Source organism: Patella vulgata, chromosome 1 (assembly GCF_932274485.2).
Source record: "Patella vulgata chromosome 1, xgPatVulg1.2, whole genome shotgun sequence".
Lineage (NCBI taxonomy): Eukaryota > Metazoa > Mollusca > Gastropoda > Patellidae > Patella > Patella vulgata.
Genome location: NC_065879.2, coordinates 32,333,681 through 32,347,033, shown reverse-complemented (window position 1 = coordinate 32,347,033; position 13,353 = coordinate 32,333,681). Strand labels below are relative to the sequence as shown.

General features: G+C 33.5%; 1 protein-coding gene across 2 annotated transcripts in view; it reads left to right on the top strand.

The window, feature by feature from the left end:
• Positions 1–519: 519 nt before the first annotated feature.
• Positions 520–13,353, top strand: part of LOC126828354 (26S proteasome non-ATPase regulatory subunit 1) — a 253,794-nt gene continuing 240,960 nt past the window's right edge. For both annotated transcript variants that reach the window (XM_050558095.1, XM_050558091.1), the window contains exons 1-9: positions 520–668; positions 6,444–6,561; positions 7,010–7,073; positions 7,496–7,601; positions 8,186–8,328; positions 9,397–9,459; positions 9,580–9,723; positions 12,246–12,314; positions 12,807–12,988. In XM_050558095.1, the coding sequence (XP_050414052.1) occupies positions 644–668; positions 6,444–6,561; positions 7,010–7,073; positions 7,496–7,601; positions 8,186–8,328; positions 9,397–9,459; positions 9,580–9,723; positions 12,246–12,314; positions 12,807–12,988 (914 nt within the window). In that variant the 5' untranslated portion in view covers positions 520–643. The remainder of the gene's footprint in view (positions 669–6,443; positions 6,562–7,009; positions 7,074–7,495; positions 7,602–8,185; positions 8,329–9,396; positions 9,460–9,579; positions 9,724–12,245; positions 12,315–12,806; positions 12,989–13,353) is intronic.

Below are 13,353 nucleotides of genomic sequence, written 5' to 3'. Positions count from 1 at the left end.
TTGGTGAATATTCATGATTTTGAGACGGAAGGATACTAAGAGTTGTGAGGTTGGTAACGTTGAAATGTAGGGCCGGAAATTGCATGTTTACTTGTCTCTACTTCCAACTTGTGTATCTCAAGTTTTTCATGGTGAACCTCATACATGCTTTTGGGCAAGAGTTTGCCACATGTTGATCCACCTGTGGCAGAAAGCGTTCTACCCAACGAAAAGTTAGAGCCGGTCTAAGAGACGAGAAGGGAAATAATTAGTGATCTGTGGCCATCTATGATTGAAGGGAGGTAAATCCATTCCACCCGCTTCCGAAAAAGGGAAAAACAAAGCAAATTCAGCTGCGGTGTAATTTTGTGAAGAGGGTATTGAGCAAATTGTTAATTTGTTTAAGGAGTCATAAAAATATACACAAACACCCCCCCCCCCCCCAAAAAAAAAAATAAAAAAAAAATGTAAAGGTATTAAGAGGCTAGCAAATCCTGCTAACTTAAAATTTATTTCAAACTCTGGATAACCGAAATTTCGATAATTTGCGACATAATAACCGAGACTTCTGCGCCATTTCCTGTCCATGCCTGAGAAGTAAATTTACAGAGCAACGCCGGTGATAAAATAACGTTAATACTAAAATACCTGAACTCAAGTAATTATGCGGATGAACATAACTTCTGCAGGTTGGTTTCCTTATTTGATAAATTTATTACAGGTGTAGTTTTTCTCACATTGTCCATACATTTCTGTCATTTGAACATTGTAAACTTCGGAATACTTTCGATTTTGCTTTGTCACATTAGGCTAATGACATCAGATCAACAAACACCACGATCGAGCACCTTTAATATTACAAATATAGGCAAATTTAATTTATCGTTATTATAACCTATGTTGGAGGCGATATATTGTTTTTCGTTACCGGTAGCTTATATACTACTGTCTTAACCGTCGTAAATTTTAAACGGATTTCTACGATTATGAACAAACTTGAAACTACTGTGTGAACCATCGTAAATTTTAAACGGATTTCTTCTATTATGAACAAACTACTTAACTTTGGTTATTATAAACTTACCTGTGTGTTTGTAATCAACTCCCGTTCGATAAAATCCATTGCACAACTAATTATCACAACGATGAGAACAAGTTCTCTCTTGAAAAATTTGAAAATTTACTTGTAATTTCGACAGAGTCGATGTCAACAATGTCTTCGTGACGTATTGGTCGAATCCAATATACCTGTTGCAGGGGTTGGTTAACATTGAAAGATAGTTTGACAGCGCGATCATTTTGATCGTATATGGGTTTGGGCGACGAAAAATATCAATTGAAGGCAATTACATAGGAGATTTATATGGAAACCATTGATCGCCAGTCTATCAAATTTTCTTCACAATTAAAATATCACTGATTGCACGGATACTCGTAAAAATAAAGTCATGTATAAACTATAAATATCCTATCTTCTTTATGTTATAAATAATTTAACAAGGATCATGAAGCTTACCCCCAAATTCTCTGAGTGTATTTTTGATTTTATACGCATTCTTTCGATCGAATAATAACCGCTTCAGTAACATCTTTAAGCGTGTTGCGGCAGCCCTCGGCGTGCCTATTGGGTGCCCGGGTGGGTATATAATGCTACTAAGCCCGTAAGAAGCGGAACATTAATTCTCGATTCGACAGTTTTGACCGAAGTGTGATAAAGCCCGTAAAACGAATGTATAGTTGTCTTTGTGCGGCATGCGTGTTCAAAAGTAAATAATCCCATCCGAGTCGCTAATCAAATAATTAGAACAAAATATTTCTAAAAGTAAAGCTATAAAATTTGCAGAGATTTTACTAGAATGTAAAAGACGGTAACTATATACAGGAATGCGGGTAGTTATGTGTGCGAACGCTCAAACTCAATGCCACTCGGACCAAAGACTACTCGGACTAAGACCAGTCGGACCAAAGCAAGACCAGTCGGGCCAATTAAATTATATTATAAGGCTAGACAATATGCTATTTATTTATTATTAAATCACAATACAAAGAAGCAAATAATTCTTATACGGAATTCTTATATTTAGAGTTGTTTAGTTCAATTTTGTGTACGGAAAATAAATCAACGATTAGTTTTAAAATTAATTAATAATGGTGCCAAAAAAAAATATCAATCTAATTTTTCTTATTTACTCTTGCAATGAGACTCGGTATGTCCAGACTTTTGACAGTTTCTACATATACGGGTATACTGTTCTTGTCTGATAGCCTAATTTTACTTTTTCCACATTCGCGGTATCCCCAGTGGTTTCATCCCGTTCTACCCCACTAACCCCTGGGTTACTATATATGGGGGGGGGGGGGGACACATTTTCAAGTTATCCGCCCTTGATGCGTTAATATAAACAGCACATAATAATACGAAGACCGGACGTTTATATGCCCCTTTTTAAACGTGACTACAAGTGTGGTTCTCGATATTTTGCGATTTGGGATACAATTATCAATTTATTCAAACAACACGTTATTATTAGTTCGAGTAGTCATATTAAAACACACACAATTAGCAATTTATTCAAATAACACTTTATTATTGGTTCGAGTAGTCATATTAAAATAAACACAATTATCAATTTATTAAAATAACACTTTATTATTGGTTCGAGTAATCATATTAAAACAAACGCAATTATCAATTTATTAAAACAACACTTTATTATTGGTCCGAGTCGTCTTTCTGGTGGGTCCGAATAGTCTTCTTGTATGGTCCGAGTAGTCTATTTGTTTGGGCTGAGTGGTCTATCAGTTGGTCCGACTGGTCTTGAACCGAGTGGTCTTTGGTCCGAGTGGTCATGGATTCTTGTCGTAATTGTACTTGAATTTCCTATGCTGTCACCCCTAATACGAAATGATATCTTCCGCAGAGTGACGTAACCATCTTCCATATTGGTATTTTTCTCTGGGAAAAGTTTGTGATATTTCAATTTTTCAAGAGAGAACTTGTTTTCATCGTTGTGATAATTAGTTGTGCAATGGATTTTATCGAACGGGAGTTGATTACAAACACACAGGTAAGTTTATAATAACCAAAGTTAAGTAGTTTGTTCATAATCGAAGAAATCCGTTTAAAATTTACCAAGACTCAGACAGTAGTCTTCTTAACTAACAACTTTCACTTTGGTTAATATAAACTCACCTGTGTGTTTGAAATTACCTCCAGTCAAATAAAATCGATTGTATAACTAAATATCCCAGCGATTAAAAAAAAGTTCTCTCTTGTAAAATTGAACTCGTCACAAAACTTGACATCGAGAAATACAAAAATGGAAGCTAATTACGTCACTTATCAGGATAGATCATTTCGTATAAGGGGGTCAAAGCAAGGCTTGTCTATCGTAACAGTGTTTGGCTCTTTTACGACAGTTCAAATTTTATGTATAAATAGGCCTAAGCTATTGCTCTCAGACCCAGTAATGAGTTTGTGCGTTTACAAACATAAATATGCCAGTGGTCCGTTATTTTGTTTCCGTCTTGTATTAATTATTTGGTTAGAGAGTTGGTGGGATTATTTCTTTTGAACACAGGTGCAGAACAAAAAGAAAGGCATTCGTTTTACAGGCCCTGAATCTCACCCTTGAATATCTTTAATATTTCCTGATGAACTTAATTTATAAGCAGTCCTGTCAATTAAGCTAGGCAATCTGCTGTAGCCAAGGTAAATGTCTATGTATTTTACATTTGCCTTGGCAAAAGTAATAGCCGAGGCCATGGAATAGGTATATATCGGTAACATTATTTTTTTAATAACTACCACAAATTATTATCAACAAATCGTACCACACACAAGTTTAATTATCGGCAGACAGTTCCATGTCTTTCTATTTCTCTTCAAATATTATTTCTGTTGTGCAAAAACTGTTCGGTAACAAAACAATTAATTTCCGAAAATCCTGACTTCATTTTGAAATTCACAGACCAATGAATCCATACGATTGAACTCTCAGTTATTATTTAATCACAAGTACAACTCCATTTTGAAATCCATGGAGAATGGAATTTTCTGATGGCATTTCGTAGATTGCAATCATGCCTCAGGCAATCAAAGCTTTGTATTCTAGTACCGTAAAAGGTACCATGCCATGTGAGTTATTGTATGCTACACAGATGCAGTAAAAATAGTTAAATTTAGCGCGAAACTGCATAATTAACACACAAGACCCAATAATACACGCAATCTGCGATGCCTCTTTTGACAAGTGATTTTTTGTTTTAAATACATTTTTATACAGACGATAAACAACGTTTAGACATTTCGAGCTGTTCTTATCAATGTTTCGATTTCAATATCTGTCGAATAAACAAAAAAATGTAATTTAATCAGGAATAATACTGACATGAACAGTCGGAACGTGAATTAAATGTGAAAATTATTGAGAAGCGGTGGCCCTTTTTCATTTTTTTTGTGGTAACCATAAAACTTTGAAAATAAACTATACAGAGCATTGGAATTAGACCCTGTTACGGAATATGATCAATTACTTTATGAAATAAAGTGTGTTTATTTATAAATGTTAGCCACAAAGTTGCCTATAATTGACAGGGATATAATTTATAAAAATATATATAATATTCAGGGTATTTACAATTATGAGGTGACCGTGATGATGATGTGAAAAGTAATAATATTTACAGTTATTCGTATAATCGATGATATATTCAATCATTGTGAATGAAATTTAGTAGACTGACAATCAAATTAATGTTATTGTCTTTAGTTGCTATTTTTGTTGCCCAAACTCAAACGATCGAAAAGGTTGTGCACTGTTTTGATTACAACACACGCGATTGTCAAAATTTTTCAACCTTTAGCCCCTTTAACATATGTATTACTATGGTTTAGCTCATCACGTGACATGTGTAATGTTGTGATGGACATAATCGAAAATACAAGCAAAAACATTTTCGTTGGGATATTTAATTGTGCTATGGATTTTTTTCAGCCAGGGGTGATTTCAAACACATATAGGCAAGTTTTTAATAACAATTATTCAGTAGTTTGTTCACAATTAAAGAAATCCGTTCAAAATTTATCACGGTTTAGACTGTAATTAACTAAATCATTTTATTTATTTGGCATTTCATTCAGTGATACTATAGTGACATTTGGGTAGGTGGCGTTTCAGACTCGGGAATAAGTTGAAAGGAAAGGTTGAACACAACTGTTAAATCAATTTATAATAAGCCAAAAGCGATTTTATAAAAATAAAATGCAGGTAAGGTCAAATTTACCCATCGCAATCAAGTACAGCACATATTTATACCTGTAATATATATTTAAAAAAAAGTAGCTGATAAATTTATTAAAAATAGGCCAATTTAAAACACGAAAAAAAAATATTAATGTGAAACATGTGGTTATTAAAAGGCTCCACCAAACAATAAAACATCAGATGCAAGTACCATTCTTTATCATCGCTTCCTGTAAAAGTAAGTCAGCAAAAACAACACTATATGGGGATGGAACTTTAAAATTTGACATAACCACTGACTCAACTCATACGCCAATTATTATTGGTCTTCAAAATATTGCTGATAAATATGCGCAAACTTCTCTTACAACTTTGAATGGAATTTTCGCAGATCTTGATGATATAGCCGGGCCCATTAGTAAATCCGTAATTTTTGAAATTAGAAATACCATGTCAGACAGAGCCAGCACCGAAAAGACAATAATTGCTGTGAATTAGTAGATTTATCCGATTCAGAGCGATAACTGTTCCGAACAACTAAACAATTGTCCTTGTCATTCCCTCCGTCATGCACCACTAACAAGGGAAACCCAGTCCAGAAATTATGATAAACTTTCTCGGCCAACACAGGGTGCGAACCCATGACCTCCAAGGTATTGAGCCGGCATCTTACCCATTTACCCACTGTGGCTCCCTCGGATTAACGGACTATGGAAATAGTGGTCTGTTAGATTTACAGGTCATCTACCAGAACGCCTGGAGAATGAACTTTCGCAATAATTGACAAACTGTCTGGTGCATGGGTCGTTAACTATATAAAATTTAAAACTAGCAAAAAATCTGAAAAACGAATTGCTGTATTAATGGATGCTCGTGCATACGTGCAGGACTTTTAACTGTGTAATTATTAAAAACGAATTGCTGTATTAATGGATGCTCGTGCATACGTGCAGGACTTTTAACTGTGTAATTATTAATGCTAAAAATACGGGCTCAGATGAACGGACTAGTAAGGGGTGATCGATTTAATAGCCCGCATGGTGGTGCAAAAGGGAACTAGCCTGGGTAAAGGTCGATGTTGGCCATTTAAAATGATTAAGGAGTGGGCAGAGCCAGTACGTTAAGCAATTCTAGGGTTATTCATTATTTGTTGAACTAAATGTATTTTCTTGTTGAAATTAATAATGCAAGCTGATTAATTTTCTAATTGAATTTCAGCTGGGGTTCTCTCCCTCTTGGATGAACCTGAAGATCAATTAAAGGTTTTTGCTTTGGATAAACTCAACAAAATAGTGGATGTGTTTTGGGCTGAAATATCAGAATCTATTGATAAAATGTAAGATCTTCTTTAATAATAGTAATAATGCTAAAAACTCTTCAAATGGCGTGTATATGTACATGTACAGATAAATTATTTTATGAATTTTAATGTACAGCAGGTTGTATTTTAAAATCAAATGAGCATCTATACGTATTTCTATTCATTGCAATAAAATCTTTCCGACGCATATGAACAAACTACTTCAGTCATGTATGGTAAGATTTTATTTCAGATAACCATAATCAAGTAGTTTATTGTTACTGGACAGAAACTATTTATTTTATAGCATGATTTGGGACAGTAGTTGTAAATTGGGTTAGGTTTTCATTACTACCGACAGGAGTTATATAGGTATATCAACATTTTGGGGCTGTACGTATATGTTACAAAAGTATTTCCATACGTTATCCTGGGACAGTTTTGCATATTTGTTTACATGTATATGTTGGGGTTTTTTCCACAGTGAAGTACTCTATGAAGATACAAGTTTTAAACAGAAAGAACTAGCGGCTTTGGTAGCCTCCAAGGTATTTAAAACAATTTAAATGGTTGAAAATGTAAATTAATAATTTTCATAAATTTGCAAGCAAATTTCTGTTGAATGGAGGAACTTTAAAAATAATATTTGTTAACTTAATTCAATAATTCAATAATACTTATATTTTGTTTGAAAACTATTGTTCGATTTTACGTGCATGCCAGTGAGTATTATGGGACCTATGTTTTTCATCCCATCCAATTGACTAGATATTGTTCCTTGCAAGGCCCTTCATCCCGCACCACAGACAATAGAGATAACCACGCTGATAAAGTGAGAACAAACCCAGGACTTCCTTATTTCTGAGTCGGTTCCTTACCCAATGAACCAAAAAAGGTAGTATGTCAAAATAAATACTATTAATGGTACAGTTTTGTTGAATGGAAAGAATAATGTGTTTGAATATTACAGGTCTATTATCATTTGGGAGCATTTGAAGAATCTTTGACCTTTGCCCTTGGTGCTGGAGATCTGTTCAATGTGAATTGTAAATCAGAATTTGTAGAGACAACCATTGGTAAGAATAATAATTTTTGATACAAAATAATTACTTTTAATTTTAAGATAAACCAAAACAAATTTTATTGATGGATTAGCTTAAAAGCAATTCATTTTTATGGTTTAAAAAAAAAAAATATTCAGAAACTATTAAACATACATTATGCAAGAGGTAAATTTGCCTAATGCAGGGCTTTCTTTAGGAAGGTAAACTTTATATAAACTATTAAGTAGACATTTAACATGAAAAGACCATAATCAACTCTCGATACCATTTTATGTGTCCGATCTTCATTGGATTTGAATCCGATCTGCTGTTCAACATCTGTTGATGATTAAACGCAAAAATGGATAATCAAGACTTTGTTAATTATCGTGACAGTAGTAACAATAACAATCAATGCTACAGAGATTTTAAAATAAGGTTTTCTCGGCTTAGAGTAAAGTAATTTGACAGAAATTTTCAGCATAATCCATTTACATCATCTAGTTTTTAACTATTTAAGGTGAGAACTATCAGCTCTTTATCTAATCTTACATGATGTATTTCAAACTTTCAAGAAGGAATAAAAAAAAAATTAAGCTTATATTCTATTTTCTTAGCAAAGTGTATTGATTTCTATACAAAACTGCGAGTTCAAAATGCTGAAAGTTCAGAAGAGGATCAAAAGCCAATTGATGCAAGACTTGAAGCCATTGTTAATCGAATGTTTCAGAGATGTTTTGATGACAGAATGTACAAACAGGTATCATACCTTGGCTTTTTATACACCCACATTGAAATGTGGTTGAGTCGTATATTGCCGTCGCCCCTGTCTGTCCATCCGGACGCTCTAGGGACCAAAGTTAATATCATCACTTTGTAAAATTGCATGGTTTCTCTAGAGGTTAAAGTTAATATCCAATTGACTTTAAATTTATTCACATTAAAAAAGTTCATGAGATGAAGATGCCTATTGATTTTCACCGATTTCTGGTAATTATGGCCCTTGATCACTTTGAAAAATATTGTAAACACTCTAGAGGCTGAAGTGAATAACCAATTGACTTCAAATTTAGATACAGTGTTTATGGTCTTGAGACCAAAAATCCTATTTCTTTTCAACAATTTCCGATAATTATTGCTAGAGTTATGGCCCTTAATAATTTTGAAAATTCTAGAGGTTAAGTTAACATCCGAATGACTTTAAATTCATACACATTGTTTCAGGTCATGTGCCTAGTGATTTTCAACGATTTCCGATAATTACTGCCAGAATTATAGACCTTGATCACTTTGAAAAATCTTGTTGATGCTCTAGAGAATAAAGTTAATGTCCGAATGACATTAAATTCATACACAGTGTTTCAGGTCATGAGACGAAGAAGCCTATTTATTTTTTGCAATTTCCAGTGTTAACACTCTAGAGGCTAAAGTTAATATCTGATTGTTTTCAGAGTTATTGTCCTTGATAGAAAATGTTTTGTATACAAAATGTTAGTGTAGGGTAGAACTATTAGAAGGCAAACAAATTCTAAAGATTTCTGATAATTACTTATTGAGTTGTTACCCAGAATCAGATTTTAGTGTAAATGTTTTCATTACTGGCAAAAGAAAAAAAATATGCGACAACCCTGCTCGGACGACTTAGCTGCTGTCGGTGTATGTTTTGTTTCCTGGCAACCTATCGTTTGATTTTGTATTGACAGAAATTATAAAGTTATAAATAATAAGAGTGCATTTGTGAAATTGAACTTAATTGTACTGTTTAAATTCTTTTTATAATTTCATATTAGATTTTATTAGTGTGGCTATATTTGTCATTTTATTACAGGCTATTGGTATTGCCTTGGAAACCAGAAGAATTGATATCTTTGAAAAAGCGATTAAAAGTGCTGTAAGTATAAACTTACATGACATAGTGTATTTGAAATTTCTAGAAATATGTCCAAATTTGTGCTTGTCTGCATTTTTGAAGTTTATTTCCAAATCATAAGTTAAATCTTCTTCATTACAGGATGACATGCAAGCAATGTTAACCTATGGTTTTAAAGTATGTATGGCTCTCATACAGAACCGACAGTTCAGAAACACCATATTAAAACTATTAACACGGTTATACATGAGCCTTACTACTCCAGATTACATCAATGTTTGTCAGGTAATAATGCATAATGTTCTTCAGGCCCCTTAATATTTATCCATTCTTGATAAATAATTCATCAGCAGATTAAAGGAGCTAAGTCTCTAACTCAATATCATCCAAAATCTTCAACATTTAAAACACAAATTATTTGTCAATTTAAAACAACATTGATGCTCTGTGATCTTACCGGAAAAGAGTGGGCTTCTGATATCCAATATTTAAGACAAAATAAATATTTTACCATTGGTACACGAATCGTGTACCATAATGCGTTTCAGCCTCAGTTCTAGCAAGAGACTAGAGGAACGAGGCTAGACATATTGCACCAAACCAAACGGCTTATGTAGACTGGAATAACCAGACGCTAGGAATTTGCACTCGATTGAGACTGCTGGCTTATTTCACGGAACATAACTGATTTGAAATTAGAGTAAAAACGGAAACGATTGAATGTAAATCAGTTTATATACATTCATATTACGGTATTATATGAGTTGCGACCCACTTGTGTCAATTTCTAGGTCCCAAATATTAGCGATTTAGCTCCTTTAAAGTAATGTCTAAATACTACACATATTTAAACAAAATAAATGGCCATGAGTGGTAACTGGTTCTTTACGGTGTTAATGCTTGCTGTCACAGATCACCATATATTTTCCAATTGGCTTTAATGTTGATACTTCTCTTTGCCCTGCTTTGTCGTTTCCCAATAGTTTCATTGAGCTCAGCTCTTTCTATCAAAGATTGTAGCACAAATTAGAAATTTCCTTGATTCTGATTGGTTGAAAAGTGTGGTCGAATGGACAATAAACCCCCTCTAAATTATCAAGGCGAATTACTGAGTGTAAATATTACAGTGTACTTTTTTACATTTTTGTGCTCAATGATCTTCCTCAATTCAAATCTTTATTGGCAAATATCTTCAAGAAATTATGCACACATGACTATCACACCATTTTCAAACATCATCTTTTATGAAACCACATTTCTGAAATACATAAAACAGTAGAAAATTAGTCATAAATTAATTAAAACCATTTTCAGGTATCCAAATATATTCGTAACTAGGCAGTGACAATATGGACAAATTCGTTTTCTTTTTTGGTAGGCTGGCTTCACTCCCAATATTTACTTAATCAGGTGGAATTTTCTTTTATAATCACGCTTTGATCAAAGTCTTGACTAGCATGATCTACCTATTAATAAGTCATTAGTCACAAGAAATCACTTGAAAATACAATGAGGGAGTCGAAAATAGCAGCTGAAAGGTCTAATCATAATGCCAAAATGACATTTGTTGACAACACGTCAGAACAGTATACATAGCAACCACTACGTACATCCTATCAAGGCATTCACGTAATACCCTGCATATTGCGGCACTAATTTCGATTGGGTACAAGCCCAACTTGTGAGTCTATCAGTTATCTACCTGTGATAATCGAGTTGCAAAGTTCAAGGTTCATTCAATGTCAAGGTTTCTGTGGAGGTCACGATGTCACAACCTCTGATTGGACGCTACTGCTCACGTGTCTGTAGATAACATAGCTATAAGTTCAGGAATTGTGAAGTAAACAAGCAACGGCCAGATGTAGTGATACTCGCAGTTGTTGCTTCAGGAACATGTAGAATCTTAGGCTAGACATCACTGTCATAGTTTTATAGGGTATTTTTGAGGATGTAAGTATGAACTGCAATTGTGTGAACAAGAACTAACTACAACATTGTGATAACAGTCTGCAAATGAAATAATAAAGGCTGAAAACTTAAACGAAACTCCCGAAGCGAAGTCATCTTTGTTGCCAAGAGTTATTCTCTTTTAGTCTCGGATAGCAGGCCGGAATTATTTCAATCACAGCTGACACTCGTCTCTAAATACCGCAATAAGACTAATTTCCTGTTCTTTTAAAAAACTTCAAACATTAAAAATATTTATTTTTTTGTCGATAACCGAATAGCATTTTCTTTCATAATTCATTCACCAGCAACTCGAGACTCAAGCATTTTGAATTTGCAGGAGAGCAAGGACGGTTTAAATCTATTGAGAATATTTTGATAAATGAATACAAGCATGTGGTCAAATAACAACCATTTAAAATGGGTGCAAGAATGTTTCCTAAATAGTCCAGAAGAAAATCCCTAAATATTTGAGTTCCAATATCAATAAACACGTTCCTGTTTCGTATTTATCAGGGGTTTATTGTCCACTTAACCATGCTTGAATTACCCATTAGAACAATTCGATGTTGTTGCGTCTCATGTTCTAATGATTCAAGCATGGTCAAATGGTGTTTATCTCCTAATTAAATTCAAAGCAATTTCCTCGAATCTAAAAAAATAATTGTCCCACAAAAGTGGGGAAAGGGGGTGAAATACTATGAACATAATGATCAACATTTGCTGTTAATGTATTGAGGGAAATATTTGGTGGTCTGTATCCATTGACACTGATATCTATGACTGTCTATAATAAGATTAATAATTATGTTATAGAAGTGCGGCACAATTTTGTTAAAGGTATATTTCTTTGTTTACAGTGCTACATATTCTTAGATGATTCACAGTCTGTTGCAGATATTTTAGAAAAATTGATTAAAGGCGAAGAAGTAAGTGTTTATAAATAAGATAGTCTTTTAGAAAACAATCACAACTTATTCATATATATTTACTTGTACCAAACAGTAAAGATTTAAGCTAGATTGTTTGTAGAAATGACAAGATGAAAAAGAGCTGATCAGATTTAATTGAAAATCTATACTGCATAAAACACCACCAACTGATGGTTTAATTTCCATGGGTTGTTATTTTTATCAAACTGTCATCTTGCATAAATTGAATGACTGTAATGGCCAAAAAATGTTGAAGACTGCCTTTTTTTATTAATCCCGAAAATGTACTGCCATTTTTAAAATCAGCTTTTAAAAACAAATACAGCTGTTGTGTAAAATTGCAAAAATGAAATGAAATGGGGTTTAACGTCCTACTGTTCTGCTCCTAACCTGGGCTAATGAAGACGGGCAAAAACATTTCGTGATAATAAAAAAATTGTTATACCACAGAATTACGATTAAATTTTTGTTACCTCTTTCCATCCACAGGATTCTGCGTTAATGGCTTTCCAAATTGGTTTTGACTTATATGAGAGTGCTCTTCAACAATTCAGACAGAGAATTCAAGCTGCTCTTAGAGCTACAGCACCCATACCAATACCTGTTCCGGGTACCAAAAAACTTGAAGAAGCCAGTGGTAGTAGTGAGAAATCAAAAGAAGAAAAAGAAAGGTATTACCGGTAGTTTGAGGGAGACCAACCCCTTAGATTTGACTTAGTTCAAAATAAAGTATTGAAATTAGTTGATCAAAATAAAGTATTGAAATTAGTTGATCAAAATAAAGTATTGAAATTAGTTGATCAAAATAAAGTATTGAAATTAGTTGATCAAAATAAAGTATTGAAATTAGTTGATCAAAATAAAGTATTGAAATTAGTTGATCAAAGTAAAGTATTGAAATTAGTTGATCTGATGTGTTCGAGATAAAGTTTTGAATTCGGTTGATCTGGTGAGTTATTTCTGAAAATAGTGGGGAAACAATGAAGTTTTTGTTTACACAGATGAAGCGGAGATCAGCTTAATTACTAATTTTAGT